General features: G+C 41.6%; 1 protein-coding gene across 4 annotated transcripts in view; it reads left to right on the forward strand.

Moving 5' to 3' along the window:
- Window positions 1-22,165, forward strand: part of LOC146220747 (DEP domain-containing protein 1B-like) — a 54,944-nt gene that overhangs the window by 16,259 nt on the left and 16,520 nt on the right. For 3 of the 4 annotated variants that reach the window (XR_014750867.1, XM_084693489.1, XM_084693490.1), the window contains exons 2-9: window positions 1,610-1,875; window positions 1,997-2,135; window positions 2,257-2,384; window positions 2,533-2,663; window positions 3,036-3,083; window positions 3,444-3,584; window positions 5,550-5,716; window positions 21,309-21,485. Coding sequence is in view for 3 of the 4 variants with exons in the window: in XM_084693489.1 (XP_084549615.1) it covers window positions 1,610-1,875; window positions 1,997-2,135; window positions 2,257-2,384; window positions 2,533-2,663; window positions 3,036-3,083; window positions 3,444-3,584; window positions 5,550-5,716; window positions 21,309-21,485 (1,197 nt within the window). In the remaining variant the exon portion in view is untranslated. The remainder of the gene's footprint in view (window positions 1-1,609; window positions 1,876-1,996; window positions 2,136-2,256; window positions 2,385-2,532; window positions 2,664-3,035; window positions 3,084-3,443; window positions 3,585-5,549; window positions 5,717-21,308; window positions 21,486-22,165) is intronic. The other variant, XM_084693491.1, reaches the window with a different exon arrangement.

A 22,165-nucleotide genomic window follows, 5' to 3' on the forward strand; every position in this document is an offset into this window, starting at 1 on the left:
TTTGCTATGGGTGCATTATTGCTGGACAAATGCAGGACAAATACTTTATGTTAAGGACAAAGAAGCCATTATAAAATATTTCATAAGTATTAAGTGATAATGCTCAACTAAGTAGGTTTTCACTGAGTCCTCTGTTCAAGGCTCGATGTCATTTGAAGTGCTAGACAAATGATATCCTTCATTACAAAACCAAAACTCTGAATCATCTTTGTTGATTTATTTTACTTTATTTTAATCAGAATGATTGAAAGTTAGCACAGAAAGTTTGCACAGACAAGGAATTTACTTTGGCAGGAAGGTGCATACAATAAACATATAGGAACCTAAAATTTAAATATGTGGACTATCTATACTAAGGGTACATAGGGTACATAAACTAACAGTACTAAGTGGAATTAGAATAAAATGTACAATAAAATAAAAATATAATTTGTCATAAAATCAAATATAAGTTACCACTTACAATATAAAAATACAAATATTATAAAAAATACAAATGTACAAGATACAATTGTTTAAATGTAATGTGTTTTAAGTAGTCATTAAAGTCAGTGTGGACCTTTGGCCTTGTTGAAGAGGCCAACAGCGGAAGGGAAAAAACTGTTTTTGTGGCGTGAAGTATTGGTCCTGATGGACCGCAGCCTTCTGCCGGAGGGGAGTGACTGAAACAGGGAGTGTCCAGGGTGGGAGGAGTCAGCCACAATCTTCCTCGCTCGCCTCAGGGTCCTCGAGGTGTGCAGACCTGTCCTCGAGGGAAGGCAGATTGCAGCCAATCATCTTCTCAGCAGTGCGGATGATACGCTGCAGCCTGCTCTTGTCCTTGGCAGTGGCAGCAGCGTACCAGACTGTGATGGAGGAGGTGAGGATGGACTCAATGATGGCTGAGTAGAAGTGCACCATCGTCGTCTTTGGCAGGTTGAATTTCTTCAGCTTCCGAAGGAAGTACATCCTCTGTTGTGCTTTCTTGATGAGGGAGCCGATGTTCAGTTCCCACTTGAGGTCCTGGGAGAGCATAGTGCCCAGGAAGCGGAAGAACTCCACAGTGTTGACTGGGGAGTCACTCAGGGTGATGGGGTGAGTGGGGCTGTGTTCTTCTTGAAGTCCACAACCATCTCCACTGTCTTGAGAGCATTGAGCTCTAGGTTGTTCTGGCTGCACCAGGTCACACGGTTGGCCGCTTCCCACCTATAATCAGACTCGTCTCCACCAGAGATGAGCACAATAAGGGTGGTGTCGTCCGCAAACTTCAGGAGTTTGACGGACGGATGACTGGAGGTGCAGCTGTTGGTGTACAGGGGGAAGAGCAGAGGAGAAAGAACGCAGCCCTGAGGTGATCCGGTGCTGATGGAGCGGGAGTCAGAGACTTGTGTTCCCAGCTTAACGCACTGCTTCCTGTAAGACAGAAAGTCTGTGATCCACCTGCAGGTGGAATCAGGCACGTTCAGTTGGGAGAGCTTGTCCTGAAGTGGGACAAAGTGGGCAAAATATATTGACATGTTGATTGCTGAGAAACAGTCTTAGGTACAGTACAGAAAGCACTAGGATACAAGAAAATATTTAACACAAGTCTTCCTGTTTTCAACATGCTTTACAAAAATCTGCTTTGCAGTGGAATGAAACCATAAAGCTCTTCCGTGGCGGCATGCCATTGAGAAGACACTGGGCACACTTCCGTATCTATGACACCAGCTTCACAGGCTCCGAGGCCATTGATTGGCTGCATGAGATGCTGCGGCGTAACCATAACTTTGGGCCAACGGTGACTCGATACCAGACCCTACAGCTTCTGAGAAAGTTCCTGAAGAATCACATTATCGAAGACATCAAGGGCCGCTATGGGAATGAAGACTTTGAGGACAGTGGCCAACTCTACAGGTGATGTTCTCTTCAGATATCTGAATGCAATCTTGTATTTCCTTCATATAGCCTAGGATCAATAAAGTGGCTGCATTTTGAAAACACTCATAGTAAGCATTGTCTTCCTCCTGTCCAATAGATTCCCTCCACTATCGCCCCTGAAACCTGTGCCCCAGAGACTCCCAGTGACAGAGCTCAATGACGTGCCCCGGCTGATCCACTGGGATGATGAGGAGCTCCCTCAGCAGGAGAACCTACTCAGAAAGCCTCAGGCGCTGGTTAGAGTAGCCCTGGTCTCTAAATTCTCAGTTTTGAATATATTACAGACAAGTGTACTAGAGTAAAAGTGTGACAAATGTGGGGGGCATAAAACTGTTTATTTGTGTTGTTATCAATCAGAACTCTGAGTCCTGGAACAAGAGGCACAGCATTGCCATTGGGGAAGTGCCCGAGTGCAAACTCATACGCAGGAGAGAAATCACACCCAAACAAATGGACCATATCTGGAAGTCAATGACTATAGCACAGTCTGTATCTTCGTAACCCCACCTGCACTCCCTCCCTCCCTCCCTCTCATGCTTCCCTGTGTACCCTTTCAGTGTCCTGATGTTAGTACTCCTGGTCATACTCCATACCGATTTTTTGCCAGCTGTTTTATAACAACCTTTGTGGCAGTTTGCAGAGAGTGCTGGGTTTGAAGTCAATGGACGGAGTGCTGGACGGAAGATATGTAAATGCCAAGCACATCAATCACAATGTGTCCAGTGTCAACCTGACGGGAAAAGTCATCCTGAAAAACAAAGCAGGTAACTACCAGGGCCTGATTTATAAACCATGTGTATACAAATATATAAGTGTGTTGACTGTTTAGTGAATTAAGGCTATTTGTGCCTTGATTTAGGTTCGTATTATCCTGATTTGTGGGTGTTGAAGAGGTGGATAAAACGTGTTCATATTAATCAAGATTAGGATTAGTTTTGTATGCCATGATTATAAATGGCCACTTTTTTGTGGAAGCATAACTTTGCTTTCCATTGTTGCCAGCAATACACTATGAAATATATAGCAGGTTTTATAAATGAGACTGCAATATATTACTTTAATTGGTTACTTACTGTACTTGCTTGCATATGAACTTTTGTATTAAACTCTCTTTTTCCCTCTTTCTGCATTGCCAGACGACATGCCCTATTGGGTTCTGTCAGCTATGAAATGCCTTTCCAACTGTGAGTATGAATGGCCCAACGAACAAATAACAACAATAAACAGTCAACATAAAAGCAACAAAACTTCATTTTGGTTGTGTTCGAAAATGCTCAACGACACTGTAGTGCACACTGTAAACCTAGCCCCATTTCAAATAAACGGTGGTGATTGGTCCATCCAGATTCTGGTTTGGGGGATATCTGTTTGAATGTGAAGGTGGCCAGACCCATCTGCCATAGCAAATAAAGCATGAGTTTGTAGATTAATCTGGTCCTAGGCTAGGCATCATCCACTACTGTTTATCATGGCAAAAATACATTATTTATGTCCTTACATATTTGAATATTTCTCCGTCCGCGCCTCCCCCCCCCCCCCCCCAGGGCAGAATGAGGGTGAGTCTATACAGCCCATGTACCCGGGCTTCGAGAGAGATGTCTTGAGGACCGTGGCCGAGTACTTCCAGAGACTAAAGGAGCCGCTGTTGACCTTTCACCTCTACGAAGTTTTTGTCAACATACTCAGTGAGTGTTGCATGATAAAATGTATACTCAGTGTTTCCCACAGAATTAGATTATTTTTGTGATGGTAGGCCAGACGTTGTCAACATTAGGGAGCTCAACAATGCGAGCACACAGAAGGCGCAAGCAAATAGTTTTTGCGGTAATTTGATAAAAATTTTGGGAGTTTTATGTAATAGAAATATCATGTTGGAGTCAAATTGTTATATTTGATGAATGAAGCGCCGGAAGCGCCACAATCGGCTGTTCAAATTAGACATTTTTCTGCGTCGGTCACCAAGCCTTTCACCTTGTCTGAGCTTTCCTTTTTCACAGGTAAAGCTGACATTGTACATAAACATGGGATAGGCTATATTTTGGCAACTTGTTATTCCAACAGCCGTCACAACATCATCTCAACATAATGCCTGGAACACACTGGCTGCGAAGCGCCCTGAAGGGCCATGATCGGCTACGAATGGCGCGAGGCTGTTCACGCTAGACGCGCATTTCTCGGCAGCCTTTCACCTTCTCTGAGCTTTCCTTTTTAACATTGAAAGCTGACATAAACATTGCATAAGGTTTATTTAGGAAACTTGCTGCTCCAACAGCCATCGCAACAGCATCCCAATGTAATGTGGCAACATTTGTCTCTTTTGCCGTAGGCTAGTCTTCAGGGCCGGCCCAACCCAATAAACAAACGAAATATTTGTTTCGGGCCCCGTGATTGGTTCGGGGCCCCCCCAAAAACTAAAGTTGGCAATCAAAAGGGCCCCATAGACTATTTTTGTTTTAGGGCCCCTAAAACGCTAGGGCTAGCCCTGCTTGTCTTTATAAAATAAGCTATAGTGCTGTGGGTCATACAACTCCATGTAGGCCTATGCTACTCAACTTTGATTATTAATTTTGCATCATCAATCTTCCAAAATTTCTCAGCTGGTTTGTGATATAAGGTTTTGGTGTCTCTTTTGTTTGAGTGTATGCCAGCTCGTCTATCTTGCTCTTAAACACACTGTGTACAAACAACTGACCAATATGTTGGCTTGACAGTCAACGCAATCATCAATCAGTTTTTGTTTATGTTAAAATTTTGAGAATTTATCGGATATAGTTTTTTGGAGTGATAGCTATAGACTATAGCCTCCAACTAACGTAATACAATTTTAGTAACATAAAAATAATATCATACAAAAACACTGACCGATTGCCGAACAAAAACAATTGCTACAGAGCGCGAGCCGAGCGCGGCGCTTCGCATCCTGTGAGGCCAGTCCAATTTGATAACATGGGCGCTGAAAGGAAAAAGGCTGTGCTTCCAGGCGCTTCCATGCTAATTTGTCTAGAAGATGATAAAGGACACCATGTTATTTGGTATATTTGAATTTAAAAAACATGCGGCGCCAGTGTGTTCCAGGCATAAAGGGCTCAAAATATCTGCGGAAGAGCCCTCGCGCACTTGATGATTTTACAGTGGGACAGCCCTCACAGACTTAGCGAGAACGTGCCCCAAAGTCTGTGAGTCTGTGAGGGTGGACATTGGGATTGGGCCTAACCGTTAGTAAACTCTGGATTGATTCTCCGGCCGTCTTTTCTGAGGGAAAACGCCGTTCATCCCGCACATTGATTCAGTGTGTGCACAGAGAAAAGGGGCTATTCAAAGACGGGTCATTCGTAGTGAGAGAGAGAGACTGCGAGCGGGGCAAGAAGGGGCTGTGCGCAAATCTACAATGAAATATATTTTTGCTATACATATTAAACAGTAAAAACGATTGCCAATTTTTTTTATGTGGCAGGCCACCACAAAAAAAAACTATGAATGGAAAACACTGATACTACATGTTATTGGAATAAAGGGGTTACTGTCAGTGCACTGACAATGTTTGTGAGCTTGTGTCTTTATTTGTGTGTGACTGTGTATGAGCCTACAGTTAGTGTTTGAGTGTGTATGTGTTTTTTACTCAGACTGTTTCTGTTTTGCCCCCTTCCCAGGCCTGCTTCAGCAGCGTGAGATGGCGTTGGATGCTCTCCAGGTGTGCTGCCTTCTACTGCCCCCGGAAAACCGGCACAAGCTCCAGCTGCTGCTCCGCCTTATGGCCAGGATATGCCAAAACCCTGCCTTGCCACACCTCAATGACACCATCGCCACACCCACCCTGGTACATATCCACGTCCCTTCTCAAATACCCAAACTCTTTTTATAGCCTAGTCTCACTGGCTTTTCTCTCCATGAGGACAGTACGGAAAAGTTGGTAAAAAGAGTACCGTATTTTTCAAAAATAAAGCCGTGGCCTGTATCCTGATTTGACAGTTTTGTAGTGGTCATACAGCGTATATTTTGAAGCAGCCTATAGTCGGTTTTAGAACAAAACAACAAACACTTTAGGGGGTTATAACACTCTTATAACCAGGGTTCTAAATGAACTTTTTTGATCACCAGCCAATGTGGCTGGTAACTTTCTAAAGTTACCAACCAGTCAGAATTTCCACTAGCCAAATTCTTTCAGTTGAAAATCAGAACAATTATGAGTTTCACTGAACGCATTAGATCATTCTATTAATAGTGTTGCCATGAAAAACACATACAAATATAGCTGCAAGCAGCGATGCGGGTTCCTCCGCAAAATGGCTAAATATTTTAAACATGTACACTGTAGAAGATCGAGACTTGGACAACAAGAGAGCAAAACGACTTCATGTTTGGCCAAAAACAATTCCAGACTCTCAGTCAAAGCACAACTAACTAAAGTCATGTGGAAAACTGGGCTAGGGCATCGTTCATATTCAGCTCTTTCCAAGAATAACCTGTAACGGTTTGGCAGCCGACTCTGGTCCTATTAAACTACACAAAATACACAATCAGGGTGACCAACAAGATTATATTAACTAACCAACAATAACATTACAAACATCTAATTGAACGAACACAACAAATGAAATCCCTCGCAAGGCTGTTGTAACCAAACTATTTTCAAGTCTCCGCGTTTTTGGACATGCCGCACTGCATGCTGGGTACCCAAGGGATCTGACGTTGATTATCTAGCAGTGCTCCGACTGCGTGATATGAGTATTAGTTTTTTGTCAGCTTTGGGACAAAGGTTAAGAAACGGTTGACATTTCAAGGTTAAATTGCATGAAATTGTGCATGGTATTTCAGAATGATGTCTGCCAGTTTAACTAAACAAGTAATCAAAATTATTCCAGGCCAAAAGACAGTGCTTGGATTCAAACCTGTGACCTCATGCTTTGCAGTACAACGTTTCAACCCATTGAGCTACCTGCAAGGCTGAGAAATTCTGGTCAGTTTCTGTATCAAAAAAGGAAGCCTTTTCTCCTGCAGCATGGATTGTTCGATTCGGCCCAAGTTAAAACAGTTGTAATTCAATGATCTTTTGACATATCAAGGTGAAATTGCGCATGGTACTTCAGAACGATGTCATCCTGTTTAACTAAACATATATTCAAATTTAAGACAGACTCAGTGTGGCTGGATTCGAACCTACGACCTTATACTTTTCAGGTAGCCGTCCCAGCCCAGTGAGCTAATCTCAATGTTGCATATTTTTATGTTCAGTTACTGTATAAAAAAAGTAAGCTGTTTCTCCTGTGGTAAGCGAAAGTTGAAACAGCTCTAATTCAATCATATTTTGACATACCAAGGTGAAATTGTGTACGGTACGTCAGAGTAATGTCACCTTAAAGCCTATTAGGTTTGAGAAACCATCATTGAAAATGACATTTGATTTAGCGACACAAACATATTGAGTTAATGTGGAAATTTACATAAATCCACCCCTTTCAGCCATTTTGTACTTGATTCAATTGCCTTAAGTAACATTTTTCAGTACGTCAATGATACATATGTGTACCAAATTCCAAGTCAATCAGACCTTTGGTTCAAGAGAAGAGGAATTTTTAATGTTTTCCCAAATTATCACTGTACAGGAAAATCCATTATCGTGGACCTTATGGGTCCTTGAGGCTTTTTTGTTCCTCATGAAAAAGAGTCATGCACACCAAGTTTCAGAAGAATTGGAGCAATGGGGTGGAAATGCAACCACTCTGAAAAGTGGACATTTGGGCGTCGCCTGTGGCGCCCCCTATGGTCTGATGTGGGCCAGTCTGTGTTTGGGCCGTAGTTGTGGCATGTTGTATCAATATGCCAAATTTCAAAACTTTTTACCAATGTGTTCGAGATAAATTACAATTATAATAATAAATATAGCTGCAAGCAGCGATGCGGGTTCCTCCGCAAAATATTATAAACATGTACACTTTAGAAGATCGAGAGTTGGACAACAAAAGAGCAAAACTACTTCATGTTTGGCCAACAACAAGCTGAATGGGGATTTGAACTCATGAGCATAAGGTTACAAGTCAGTCACTCTATCCTCTCTGCTACACACCAACTGTTGAGATTGTATGAATAGAAAGGGCAGAGTATTAGCTTTGGTCAGCTTTGGGATAAAGGTTAAGAAACGGTTGACATTTCAAGGTGAAATTGCATGAAATTGTGCAAGTCAATTTCACCTTTGGTTCAAGAGAAGAGGAATTTTTAAGGTTTTCCCAAATTATCACAGTACAAATTCATCATGGCGGACCTTATGGGTCCTTGAGGCTTTTTTGTTCCTCATGAAAAATGAGGCATGCACACCAAGTTTCAGAAGAATTGGAGCAATGGGGTGGAAATGCCATCACTTTGAAAATGTGACTTTTGGGCATGGCCTGTGGCGCCCCCTATGGTCCGATGTGGCCCATATTTGGTGTGGGGGTACCCACTTGGATGTAGTATCAATGTGCCAAATTAGAAAATTTATGACCAGGGACTTTTTGAGATATTGGGGCGCAAGGAGAAGAAAAATAATAAGAAGAATACCAACAATAACAATAGGTTCCCTCCTACCGGAGGAACCTAATAATACCAACAATTAAAATATGTTCCTCCTAACGGAGGAACCCTAATAAATATAGCTGCAAGCAGCAATCAAAGGGGCCAAGCATCATTCGATATGGAAATTCAGTAGCTAAAGCAGCAAAGCAAAACATTTCATAAAAAACATTAATGTCATTTTGAGACAAAATGCGCTGGCTACATTATTGCAGCGTTATATCTACAAAGCACAATAACTCCCCTTCTTCTTGACTATAAATCCCCTGACAATGAAACGTTATCGTTACCATTATGATTGTACTGCGAGACAGCTGCTGTGGCATACCTGGCTTCGCCAAACAGATAATCCAGTGTCACAACATGCTTGACGTCTGTGGCTGGATTCGATCCTACGAAAAAAGCAGCTGTCTTATCCCAGTGAGCTATTCTCGCTGCTGGAAAATGCTGTGTTCGGTTACTTTATAAAAAAAAGGAAGCCGTTTCTCCCGTGGCGAGCTTTGTCAGATTTGACCCAAGTATAAACAGCTGTAATTCAGTCATATTTTGACATATCAAGGTTATTGTGGTAAGAAGATGATTAGATTACATGCTCGTGATGACATTTCCAAAGTTTCGACTCCATACGGTAAACCGTCACAGAGTCAAGGCCTCATGTCTGCTTTGGCATCCTCTTTGTCAAAATCGTTACTCGTGCTTGGCCCCTAATTATAATAATACCAACAATTACAATAGGGTCCTCCTGACGGAGGAACCCTAAATATAGCTGCAAGCAGCGTTGCGGGTTCCTCCGCAAAATGGCAAAATATTATAAAAATGTGCAATGTAGAAGGTCAAGAATTGGACAACAAGAGAGCAAAACAACTTCATGTTTGGCCAACAACAATAGGCTGAATGGGGATTTGAACTCATGAGCGTAAGGTTACAAGTCAGTCTCTCGATCCTCTCTGCTACACACCAACTGTTGAGAGTGTATGAATAGAAATGGCAGAGTATTACCTTTGGTCAGCTTTGGGACAAAGGTTAAGAAACTTGACTTGATTTCAATGTCAAATTGCATGAAATTGCACATGGTACTACTTCAGAATGATGTAATCTCAAAGCCAATAAGGTTTGAAAAACCATCAGTCAAAATGATATTAGGTTTATTGACACAAAGATATTGAGGCAATGTGGACATTTACATAAATACACCCCTTTCAGCCATTTTGTATAGCATTTCTTATTCCATTTCACCCTATATAAAGACACATCTGCCCACTCAACTTCCTTCCATGCTGTTTCCCTCTCTCCCAGCACAGGTCATGCCAAGGAAGAAATGCTGTGGCGGCCACATGAGGTTTAGGGGTGGTCCAAAAACATGCCTCCCTCAATTGACACATTTTCCCCAAGATGGCTGAAAAACAGCAGATATTGTAACTCTTCTTGAGTTGATCTCTTTCCAGAATCTCAGTCAACGCACAATTAAGAATAGTCCTGTGGGCAACCGGGCTACGGCAGAGCTCATGCTCAGCTCCTTGTGAGAATAGCCTATGTCAGTACAGCATCCGACTCTCTGGTCCTATTAAAATACACAACATGCACAATCAGGGTGACCAACAAGATTATATTAACTGATAAACAATAATATTACAAACATCTAACTGAACAAACACAACAACTGAAATCCCTCGCACGGCTGTTCTAACTGCACTATTTTCCACAAGTCTTTGCCTATTTGACATACCGCACTGCATGCTGGGTACCCAAGGGGCGCTGACGCTGTGCTCCAACTGTGATTTGAGTATTAGCTTTGGTCAGCTTTGGGACAAAAGTTAAGAAACAGTTGACATTTCAAGGTGAAATTGAACATGGTATATCAGAAGTATGTCATCCTGTTAAACTAAACAGAAAATCAAAATTATGACTGGCCAAAAGACTGCGGCTGGATTTGAACCTGTGACCTTGCTCTTTGCAGTACACTGTCTTAGCCTACTGAGCTATTCTCAGTGTTCAGAACCATTGTGGTCAGTTACTGTATAGAAAAGTAAGCCATTTGTTCTGTGGCAAGCTTAATAAGATTTGGCTGAAGTTTAAACAGCTGTAATTCTGTGATCTTTTGAGATATCAAGCCAGGGGCAGGCAGGCAGGGCAGGCCAGCTGGATGAAGCTGTCTTGGGGGCAGGGCAGAAGAGAAGCTATCCAGCAAGGGGTCTGTGTTGCCCTCAGCATTCTCTATTGCATCCTCTGTTACACTCAGCATCCTCTCTTGTTGCTCTCATTATGCTCTGTTGCACTCTGTTGAGCAGGCCTCTGCATGACCTGTAAAAGTGAAAAAAGGGTCCATGTCAGTGGTGAAAAATAAAGCTTTTCCCATCCCATCAGAGACCTTTAAATAGGCTGACCGAGTGAAACTAGCCTGGCTAATGTAAGTCGCTTTCTCAGGCAAATGACAAATGAAATAGGCTTGTTTTGAAAGATCCTATATACTGGCTATCTTCAGCAGGCTCTTGTCTACAAAAAGCCCTTCCTGACGTTTTAGGAGTTGAACTGAGTGAAAGACAATATTGTTTACACACTGCCAGTGAGCGAGCCGAGTCTGTCTATGAGGCTAAGTCAAAACAATGTACCGCCGGGACGCAGTCTCACTCCACTTGCAAGTTTTCAACAAATCATAAAAATAATCGGAGCATCTGGCTAAAAGCACAATTCCCACATCTCCTAAAGGCTGCCCTCCTCGACATTTTTGGTGTCAACCGAACTGTAAAATGGTGAACTTATGAACATGACGCGGCCAAAACATGGTTGCGGTCTCCCTGGCGCAAAGTCTTATTACAAAGACTTTCACGAGCCAAATCAAAATTCTGAGCTGGCAGGTCTGTGGGGAAAAGCTTGTTCTCCTAAAAACTGCCCTCTACCTTTTTGATGAATTCGCTGAGATGCTACATGATCCAGTAATTACAGAGGAAAAAAACCTGGTTACTTTTTTTGAGTTCGGTTTTCCGTCACTTCAAACTCACGATCTAAAGGTCTCAGAGTGCTCAAACCTTCACCATAATTCAAGAGTAGTGTACTTTCACGCACCCAATCATTGATTCTAGGTTCAAATTTGTAAAAATAGGACTTACCGAACGTGGCTTCCTCCAAACCGGCTATCAGGCGATTCCATTTGAAAACAACAATGGCGGCCGAAAAATAATTTATATTCGTAACGGCGAGCTGCGATTGGAAGCGAAATGAAACAGGAGCTAAAGACCAAGGGTGGGGGCTTGTACAGCACACCATTTCCAGAAAGTATGTGTGTGCGTCTCGCCAAGCTCGTGCGGGTGTCAAGTAGTGTGACCACCTGACCCTCTTTGCGCTGTATCGCACAGCATTTTCAATATGCAACGTGCGGAACAAGGGGTGAAAATGCTGTGCAACGCAAAGCGAGACAGGTCACCCTAGTGTCAAGGGGCAGGATGAGTTTGTGAGAATTTGGAGCGTGCGCACTGTGGAGCAATTCAATTTAATTCAATCATATATTGACATACCAAGGTGAAATTGTTTATGGTACTAGAGATTGATGTCGTCTTGAACCCTATTTGATTTGAAAAACAATCAGTCAAAATTATATTTGATTTATGAACAAAAAAAATATTGAGGCAATTTGGACATTTACATAAATACACTTCTTTCAGCCATTTTGTATTGCATTTCTTATTCAATTTGACCCTTTATAAAAACATATATTCTACACATCTGTAATACATTTCAAGTCGATTGGATCTATGGTTTATGAGGAGAAGGGTTTTGAAGGTTGTACCAAATTTGGACAGTACAGCAAAATCTATCATGGCGGACCTTATGGGTTCTTGAGGCTTTTTTGTTCCCCATGAGAAATAAGGCATGTATACCAATTTTCAGGCATTTTGGAATAATGGGGTGCTGGGGAAATCACGTAGACTTTGGGCGTGTTTTATAGCGCCACCTATGGGTGCACATGGGCCACTAGCCGTGTGGGAGTAGTGAGGGACCTGTTGTATCATTGGGCCAAATTGTAAAAAATCGGGTCCAGGACTTTGAGCTGTTGGGCCATTTAGCGGAGAAATATAATAATAATAGGAATACTATCAAAAACAATAGGTTCCCTCCTACGGGAGGAACCCTAATAAAACTAACAATATCAATAGGTTTATGGAGGTTATGGAGGAATCCTATTAATACTAACAATAACAACAGCTTTGCTGCTTGGCCCCTAATAATAATAATACCAACAATAACAATAGGTGCCTCCCAGCTTCACTGCTTGGCCCCTAATAATAATTATAACAAAAGGTAGAAACACTCAAAGTGGCTTCGACGCTTTGCGGCTTGGCCACCAATAATAATAAGTAGAATACGTAGAAACCCTTAAGGTGGCTTCACCGCTTCGCGGCTTGGCCACCAATGAAGTAAAATGAAGCACAGAAGTATGATGCAAGGGTATGTGAAATCACCAACACGTGACTAAGGACATGATTTATTGGCTAAAATGTCCATTCGCGTCATGAGATTGACTCCTGCCCATGCATTTACAGAAAAGTTTTTGGCCTAAGTAGTGTTGGGTAATGTTACTTTTTAAAATAACTAATTACATTACTAGTTACTCGGGATGGGCAAACAATGCCTTGTGAAGCTTTGGTGGTTTCTTCTGGATTGTGCCGGCCCAAAGAGCCAAACTATCGGCGCATTGAAAATGAACAGCGACATCTAGCAGTCGTTTTAACTGGCTGAATGAGGCGTAGTGGTTGTCTCCGACGGTAGACTACCCTACGTTATTTAATATTTTAATTAAGGCTACATGTGTTCATTTTGATCTGATATTAGTGCTCACACATTAAAAGGTTGTGATACATCTGTAGGCCATTAGAATTGTCATTTTCTCACAGTAAAAGTTAAAGAATATCTTCCAAGGTTCCCTGCACTAGGGCGTGAACTCGGGAATCCAGACTTGCATTCACAATACGTTGTTGAACAACGCTTTAACCAGCTACACTACCGAAAAAGCTGTTACGTGTTAACGGTTAATGCGGGTCGACGGTCTTTATACGATAGTCTTTTTATCAATTAAACTAGATTACACTGATTTCTTATTCTTAACATTTGTGATATGTAGGCCTGAACTGAGGGGACTTTATTTTTACTAATTATTATTACTGTTGACAATGTTGACGAATCATCAACATTTGTTTTCTGGGCACTGTATAGACCTACCTAGTCCTATCATGTTACGTTTCATTTAAATAAAATAACACACAAGTGCAAAGATTTATAATTATTACAATACGGATTTGGCTAAATACAGGGTTCATACACATTTTGACCAATGGATTTCCATGACTTTTCCATGCCTTTTCAATGACTTTAAACCAAATTTCCATGACCAAACCTTTTGTGAAATCTTGGTGTATACGTTAAAAAGTTGTATTACACGGCTGTTCGTAATACTGTAGAATGCTCCATTCACTTAAATGGGGCTTCCCAACGTTCTGCGGTAAACAATTTTTCAATATTTGAACTTGGCAATGCATATTTGACCGCCGTCATGGGCCTCGGATTCGCATCTTTCGTAGCACTCCGCAAGCAGTCCGGTAACTTTTCAACCCCAGCGTACTCCGTTGCTTAGCGACGTCAGCTGATTTGAAGCCTAAAGAATGTTCAACGTTTATGAAGTTCAACGTCTTTGGCAAACTATTTTTCTGCTGATCAACACTACGAATGGTAACAAATACATTGTAAAAAGATATACTGTGTTAAGTAATTTTTTTGGCAAGTAGCTGTGTAATAAGCGGCATAATGTATAGAACGCCGGTCATAGTCGGGAAAATAAGCCCCTTCAGTCCACATTACCTCCGCTGCTAGGCGTAGCAGTGGACCTCGCTATGGTGAGAAAGCCGGTGATGGGTGCTGCTGTAGCTTTGATAGCAGCACCCATCACCAGCTGCTGTAGCTTTGCTTGCAGCAGCGCTCCGATGTCTGCTACCTTTGGAATGGCTAGTTAATGCCGCCTCTCCCATGATTGAAATGTCGAATGATTTTCCACTACACAACCGACATTTTGCTCGTCCCGGGTCTTTGTGTGTTGTAATGTATCTTTCCATTTGTAGCCAAGCATCGTTAAATCTACACTTTCCTGGCATTTTGAATGATCCCTCGCGCTTCTCTGAGTTACTGTTGCTATGGCCATCAAACTTTTCAGTTAGCTAGTATGAGAGCGTATGCCTGCTTATATTTTGAACGTATTTCTTTTAAAAGCATGTGAATTATTTAAAACTTAGTGTAAATGAACAACATGAAAATATGATTATAACAACTTTCCTTGACTTTTCCAAAACTTTGGGGATTTTATTTTTTTCAAGCACTTTTCCAGGCCTGAAAATAACCATTTCATGACTTTTCCAGGTTTTCCATGACCGTATGAACCCTGAAAATAATAATGACTGATGGAAGAAATTCGAGTGATGCCTGGTGCTGCTTCTCTGGCAATGTGTGATTTGTCTGTAACAAGAAGCGGTGGCTTCGTTCCTTCTATGCTGTGGTTCAGAAGAGCGGCAAAACTTTGAATCAGTTTGTGACGTTTAAAGCATTGAATGGCATCTATCACATGGTTTCGTCATTTGATACAAGCTCAAAAACACTTTTTTGAAACTGTGCGTATTGGTTTTGCGACACAAGCATCAATGCGTCAGTGCCATATGTCCCATCCCTACTAGTTACATTCCTTGTAAAGTAACTAGTTACGTTACTTAGTTACTTGCTGTAGAGAGTAAGGCGTTAAGTTACTTTTGCGTTACATTAAGAAAAGTATTTTATTTCTAAGACAATTCACCTTGGTCACTCTTATGCCCAGAAGGCACATTTAATGGGTTGACCTCAGCAATAGCACATATTGTACTGAATATTCAGTGTCACTCGTATATAACATGATCAGTCCTCATTATACAGCAAAACGGATCAAGGTAATAATCAAAAGCAATATTTGCATGAAGTTCTTGAATCAAACTCTTTAATCAATAAATAATAGGGCTGTGAAAAATAACGCGTTAACGCGTTATGGTTAAATTACAGGATTAATTCGTTATTTTTGTTTAACGCATTTAACGTAATATAACCACAATTCCACCCAATCTGCAACTTCTGGATGAGAAGTTCGTGTTCCAAAAAAACTTAAGATGGAACATCCAATAAAACCAAAGTGATATGCACACTCTGCAGTAAGACGTTATCGCTCTGGATAAGAGCGTCTGCTAAGTGACTGAATGCTAAATGACTGAATGTTATCGTTTCACCGAAGCAATACCAGCCTATAGTAATCTATACCATCTCAACGCGAAGCATGCGTTGGTCGGCGAGGGGTGTTCAAATAGAATGCGCCAAACCACCGTCACTGAATAGCGTATAGGGCCCTCACTAAGTGCCTGTGGCAAGGTGACTAGCACAGTTGCCAAATATATTGCAAAAAGCTGTAGACCGATTGATATTGTTGAGGACGAGGTGTTCACCAAAGTTTTGCGAGTGGCAACGGGTGACTTGAGCATCAAGGTAGGCCTACCTCAAAATCAAAGACGCACACTAATGACAAAAATTCGGAAAATCGGTAATAGCATTAATCATGATTAATCCACAGAAACCTGTGATTAATTTGATTACAAATTGTAATCATTTCACAGCCCTAATAAATAATGTTGTAAAATGCCAGGCAGGAGTCTAGTAGTTAGCTAGCTCTACAATTTACCAGGGCTACATTTGAATCTAGGAGCAAAACAAAGTTAAGCTATAGCTAGGTATATGGTAGCAAAATGGTGTTCACTTTTGTACTGAACCAGACTATTTTACTTACTGTAATATAATCCTAAACCTAAGGGTCAATGATAATTTGCAGGAGCAGAAAACGATTGGCAGGAGCAGAAAACTATTTGCAGGAGCAGAAAGTGTTGTAATATGCAAATTATTTTTTACAAACACTTTTTATTACGGATGCAAATCTTTTTCTGCTCCTGCAAATCGTTTTCTGCTCCTGCAAATCTTTTGCCGTGTCAAAATCAGGTAAAAAAGGTGTCCTATCAGCAGGTTGCTTGTTGAGTAGCCAATCAGAATGCTAATCACTGACTGCAGCACATATGGACACACAAAGGTTGACTAATGCTACACGCTTCGTGATCTTCCTCACACTAACAACGTTTGTAAGATTGTCGAAAATCATTCTCAATGTTACCCACAGTCAAACATGCAGCCTAATTTCATAATCTAAATTTGTTTCAAGAATGTAATGAGTTTAAACTGCAAATTGTTCACACAAACCTGTTAAACTGTGCATTTCATGTTGGAAAATTAATGTTTTGATGGCTAACGCGCTAACAGGGTACCTTGAGGTCTCACCAAAGAAGCGTAAAGAAATTAATAATGTAAAAAAATAATGCTAAAACACCCACAGGTAAAGATGCCTTTTTATTTTGATGTGATACTGTGTTGTGATATAGCCTAATCAGGGTTCAACATTTTAAAAAATTGCGACTGGCCCCACGGGCCAGTGGGTTTGAAACTTACTGGCCCCAAGGCCATTTTTACTGGCCCCCCCTCCAAAAGTTGTAATTCATCATTGTTACAACAAAACCAAAGACTTATAAGTTATGTTATTCTGTTAACATGTTTAACCATTTATAAACACATAAAAAGAACAAAAATGAAATCACATTTCTAGTGACAAAAAATAGTAAGGTAGTAGTCAGCAAAACAATTGACTTCTAACCTCAAAAATGATGTGCTCTCCTCCCTGCTGCTCCTCCCTGCTAAGTACCCAAGTCGACACCATTCTTCTGCTGCAGTTCAATAGCCCGGGGGAACAAGGCGAACGTCTGTTCGTCTTAATTACGTGATATGCCGTTGTTATAAATCGTGCAATAACATGATGGGCACCTGCACTTAAATTCCTAACCAGCATGGTCAACGGCCTGGAAAATAGATTGTCAACCATCCGCTTCACTGTCACACAAACCAGGTGCTGCCTGCTAGCATGGTTGGTCAGGGATTGTTTTCGAAAATTGTCGGTGCCTGTGTAAAAAATATCCACTTTTGTCTGCTTTAGACGGGAACGTACGACAGACGACACAGTGCATCTTAGCTCCATAAAAAAAGTTGCTTCCGTTTGAACTCATAGCTCTACTTTGCTTTCATCTTCACTTTTGTCTCACGCCAGTTCTTAAAAAATGTATAGAGATTAGAGAATTACAATTTGTCAACCACTCGTCACTCAACTCTTGATTTGACAAATATGCGCCCCACGAGCTGCAAAGTTATTTATGCATTTAGCAGATAGCAAAACATATGAAGGATGTTAACCCTTGTGTTTTCCTCGGGTCATTCTGACCCATCAGTCATTGTGACCCACCTTCGTTTGAGACAACTTTACAGCATACAAAAACAAGTGAAGCATTTTCTTTTAACCGTTGGGCTGTCTCAGACCCCCCACATTGCGAAGGTTAAAAGAAAATTATTTTTATTTGCTTTTGTATTGAGTAAAATTGGGTAAAAACAACAATGGTTCGTTATGAACCTTTTGGTCATGTGACCCGAAGGCAGCACAAGGGTTAACTTTTACGATGCAAATTCTTTTTTTTTCAATCAATAATTTGCAGTGGCCCAATCGGGCCAGTGAGTTGCTATTTAACTGTCCCGACGTAACTTTTTACTGGCCCCGGGCCATCGGGCCTCCGCTTATGTCGAACCCTGCTAATGTTTTGTTCTAATGTTAAAGACATCTTCATATTCGGAACCGTGATTACAGGCTGTTTGGAATAGGCGGTAGGTTTGTATATCGGAAATTTAAGGAAACGGCTGCGGCCATCAAAAGCCCCGTTAGGCTGTGCCCGACCTGATTGATTTGGTGGGCAGAGCTGTTGGAGCTCAGACTGTGAACATACAACACAGTATGGATTACCACAGGGATAAGTTTGTGGCTCTGCAAAGTAAGAAGGAGGAGTTGGAGACCTTCCTGAAGGGTGGACGTGAAAACTGAGTCGCGGCTACTCGTCAAAACAACTACCCCAATCTTATCTACTTTCGGCCTCGTAACCAGCACAGGCCTTGGCCAAGGCTGTTGCTGGAAAACAACTCCCCTGGAGAGCGCTGGAGCGAGACTATCTTGCTCTTCCCTTCCCCCCCCCCCACCGACATCTGTGGTTTGGTCTCTACCCGGGTCATGACCAAGGATGTCTCCTTGCCAACACAATCTGCATAGGGAGAATCGAACTGATTGTGGCCGAGGTCGAGGGCGCCAACCCAGACCTACTCACACATTAACTTTCACCTACTACAGATATCACCACCCCCCCACCCCCATCCAACACCTTCAACTGCTTGTTTCCCCAGGGTGGCTGGCGGGTCTGTGTCCAGCGCCTACCATGGCTGCAGGTCCCCCCACTCCCCGTTGCACGTGTTTTTGTAAATGTTGTTGGGCTTATGTGCTGAGGTTTTTGCCTGCTCCCACACTGTACTCCTCTAGGAGCATTGTCTGGGGGTTGCCTTTTTCTTTCCTCCTCTCTCCTCATGTTATGCTGTAACTTTTCTAGTTGGCGCCAAAAATGGCCGTCTAGGTAGGCTCTCCTGCCAAAGTAAATTCCTTGTCTGTGGAAACGTTCATGGCGAATAAACACCAATTCTGATTCTGACTACATGCGGCAATCCTTACAAAACATGACAACATTTTCATTGTCAAACACAAGCCATTCCCGACCCGTCAGCCATTTGGCATTACATTTTCTTTGTTTCTCTTTGATATTGAGTGCTATCAATATCCTCATCCCCTGCCTCGTTCCTCTTCTCGCTCCCAGAAGTTTGTCCTAACCACCGCCGTATTAAGTTAACTTTTTACTTTACTACTCTAGCTAGCTCTTACTCTATGCTTTGTTTTACTTCTTCCTTGTGTTTTCTGGTGGACGCTCTGTTCGCTTCCACGGTTTCTCGCGCTGGTTTCACTTCAAACTGCACGCAGGCTATGGGCATATAAAACGTTATCAAGTAGCATTACGGTGTAGGCTGTGAATCAAAAGGCCAGAGACGCGCTTGGTGTTTGTCCCTGGCTTGGGAACCACAAGTCACCTTTGGTTAGATTCTCAGGGAGATAATTGACTCGTTAATATCTGACTCCAATTTTTGACAATGTGCACAAGTGCGTTACCTGTAACCTTGAGCGCTAAACAGTTAATGACATGAAACTCTGACGTAGGTAAAAATTGTCTGCTTGATCAGAGCACCGACCCTAAAGTATGCGTGTTCACTAAACAGTCGTTTATCTCTACTATAATATGGATTTTAACCATAGTACACCTAGTAGGATATGTAATCGATCACTCAGAGGCTCCGGTAAATTCCTTCGGAGCGTGGAGATCCACTGTAAGTGACTCAGAGGCCTTAAGTTAAAACCTACTCCAAAAGTCTATGTTTATAATCAGTTAGCCGCATCAACCAGACTAGATCAAAGTTTTCACCGCCGTAGCTTGATAGATACGTTTCAAGGAGAACAAGTAACTTTAAAATGCACACATTAATAGTTTATTATCTAAATAGCAAGATAATCAATACAATGATAATGAAATATCATCAAGTACAAAACATACCTTCAGAGCAATGGTTAACAAAGGTATTCACAATGAGGACTAGGCGCCTAACGCACCGGAGCTGTATCGTAAACAGAACTCCAAGTGATTGGTAAAAACTTCTTCCTATATACACCCAAACCTGTCACATGACTGAAAAGTTGTCTAACGCATACAAATTCAAATTGGATCATTAATCAAGACTGCAGTAGACCAAGTGGTGCCCTTGCAAGACAAGGGAATATGTTAAACATATGTTGGTCTGCTGCAGGCACAAACTCTGTAAACCCTGTACATGTACATGTTACAGTGTTAAAATTATTACTAGAATGTAACACACAAAATAAGAAACAAAAGCATATCAAACATGACATTTAAAGCTGTTTAGAACCTTATTTTCAAGAACACAACTTTTAATGATAATTTCAGGGTCTTCCTCTGTCCACCTTCCTCTTCAACTGTTGAGACCACCTCTCCAGAGGTGTGTCATCAAGGTGTGATTGTCATTTTAGCATTCATGCAAATCAACAACTGTCCCAGACGAGTGTCTGGGTGACCAGTGACAAAGGGCCTGCCAAAACAGCCCTACAGTGTTCATGGGAAAGTGGAAGTACTGCCAGGGCGATAAATGACAGAGAACAGAGCCTTATGTATCATTCATGTAATGCCTCATGCATCACCTGCCAAACTGGCTCGTGAGTTTTTAATAATAATTTCAGTAAATCAAACAAGACCCAGTGAAATGTTATGTACAGCTAGCAAACAAACGTTAGCTAGCATCGCTAATGAGCAATTGGCTAATTCAACTTCGGTAGTGTAAACAAGCTCTTTTAGGTTTGTTTTAGATATTATTTTATATGGTCATGTGGACAATAAGACACGGACGCAGTCTCTTTTCACAACTTGTATTTTCCCAATTCTCTTCTTGACATTGCCATTCGAACAGTCCTCAATGACTTCACATAATGCTTGGGTAAGCATCATGCCTATGGCAACTCCCAAGGGACAAAACACCCTTTTCCGTTGAACATAGACAGGTCTGCTACAGGCTTATAGAAAATGTGGCCTATTTTCCATAAAATACGGTAGTTCACAAAGGGGTTTCTTTCATTATTTAAACTTAGAAAAGTTTATCAGATTGTATTCAGTCAAATTGAATGGAAGTACCTTGCTCCCCTTGCAATAACAGTGTTCAAAGTGCTCAGAATCTTCAAAATATCTGCAGTTTCTGTCATACTTTAACATTTTATGTTTGTCCTTCATTGTCAGATGGTGCAAACTTTTTCACGCTCCATTTTGCGCTCCGCTGATGAGGTGGACCTGGACGAGCTGCTGGCCACCAAGCTCGTCACCTTCATGATGGAGAACCATGAAGATGTACTCTGCGTCCCCCGCAGCCTTCAGCGCCACGTGGAGGAGCACCTCTCTCACCTCCGCAGGGTTCAGGTCAGTCAGGCTAGATCTGAATATCTTAATTAATATTGAAAACATCCTTTGTTTTGGTGCCACATAAGACACATAAGGTTGTTTTATTTCATTTGTTTATATTTCATTCTTGTTTTATATCACTTAATGTAACTAGTGCACAGTGCCTGTTATGCAGTTGGGGATTAAGATGTCAGTGAAACACTAATACAGATGACTTGAACTGTAGAAACAACTGGTGATGACAGTTCTTCTCAGTGGCTTTAGTATGTATATTTCCTCAGTCACATTTTGTCATCTCTGAAGTACTTGTTCAACCTCCACATTAGGGCTGGGCGGTATGACGGTATATACCGTGCGACAGTAGAAATGTGTCTACCGGGAGAGATTTGGCTATACTGTTTCAACCGCGGTATACTTTTATACTATATTTTTGTATTACACGTGTCAATTAAATGTCTGGTTGTTGTATTGTATATAAGCCATCATATAAATTGCATTATTGCGATATTTAGAATTGTAGTTAAACTTTTATTTGATTTGCTATTTTCGTTTGACCTTGAAGCACGTTTGCGTTGGTCTGACGGAATTTTCAATGTGGAGTGTATTTTGTGTAAGCGGACCACATTCATGCTGATGCTAACTAATGATATATTTGATGACCCATTCTGCAGGTATCCAATTTGATTTGTTGTTCAAAT

This window comes from Hypomesus nipponensis, chromosome 27 (assembly GCF_054491055.1).
Source record: "Hypomesus nipponensis isolate SF chromosome 27, ASM5449105v1, whole genome shotgun sequence".
Lineage (NCBI taxonomy): Eukaryota > Metazoa > Chordata > Actinopteri > Osmeriformes > Osmeridae > Hypomesus > Hypomesus nipponensis.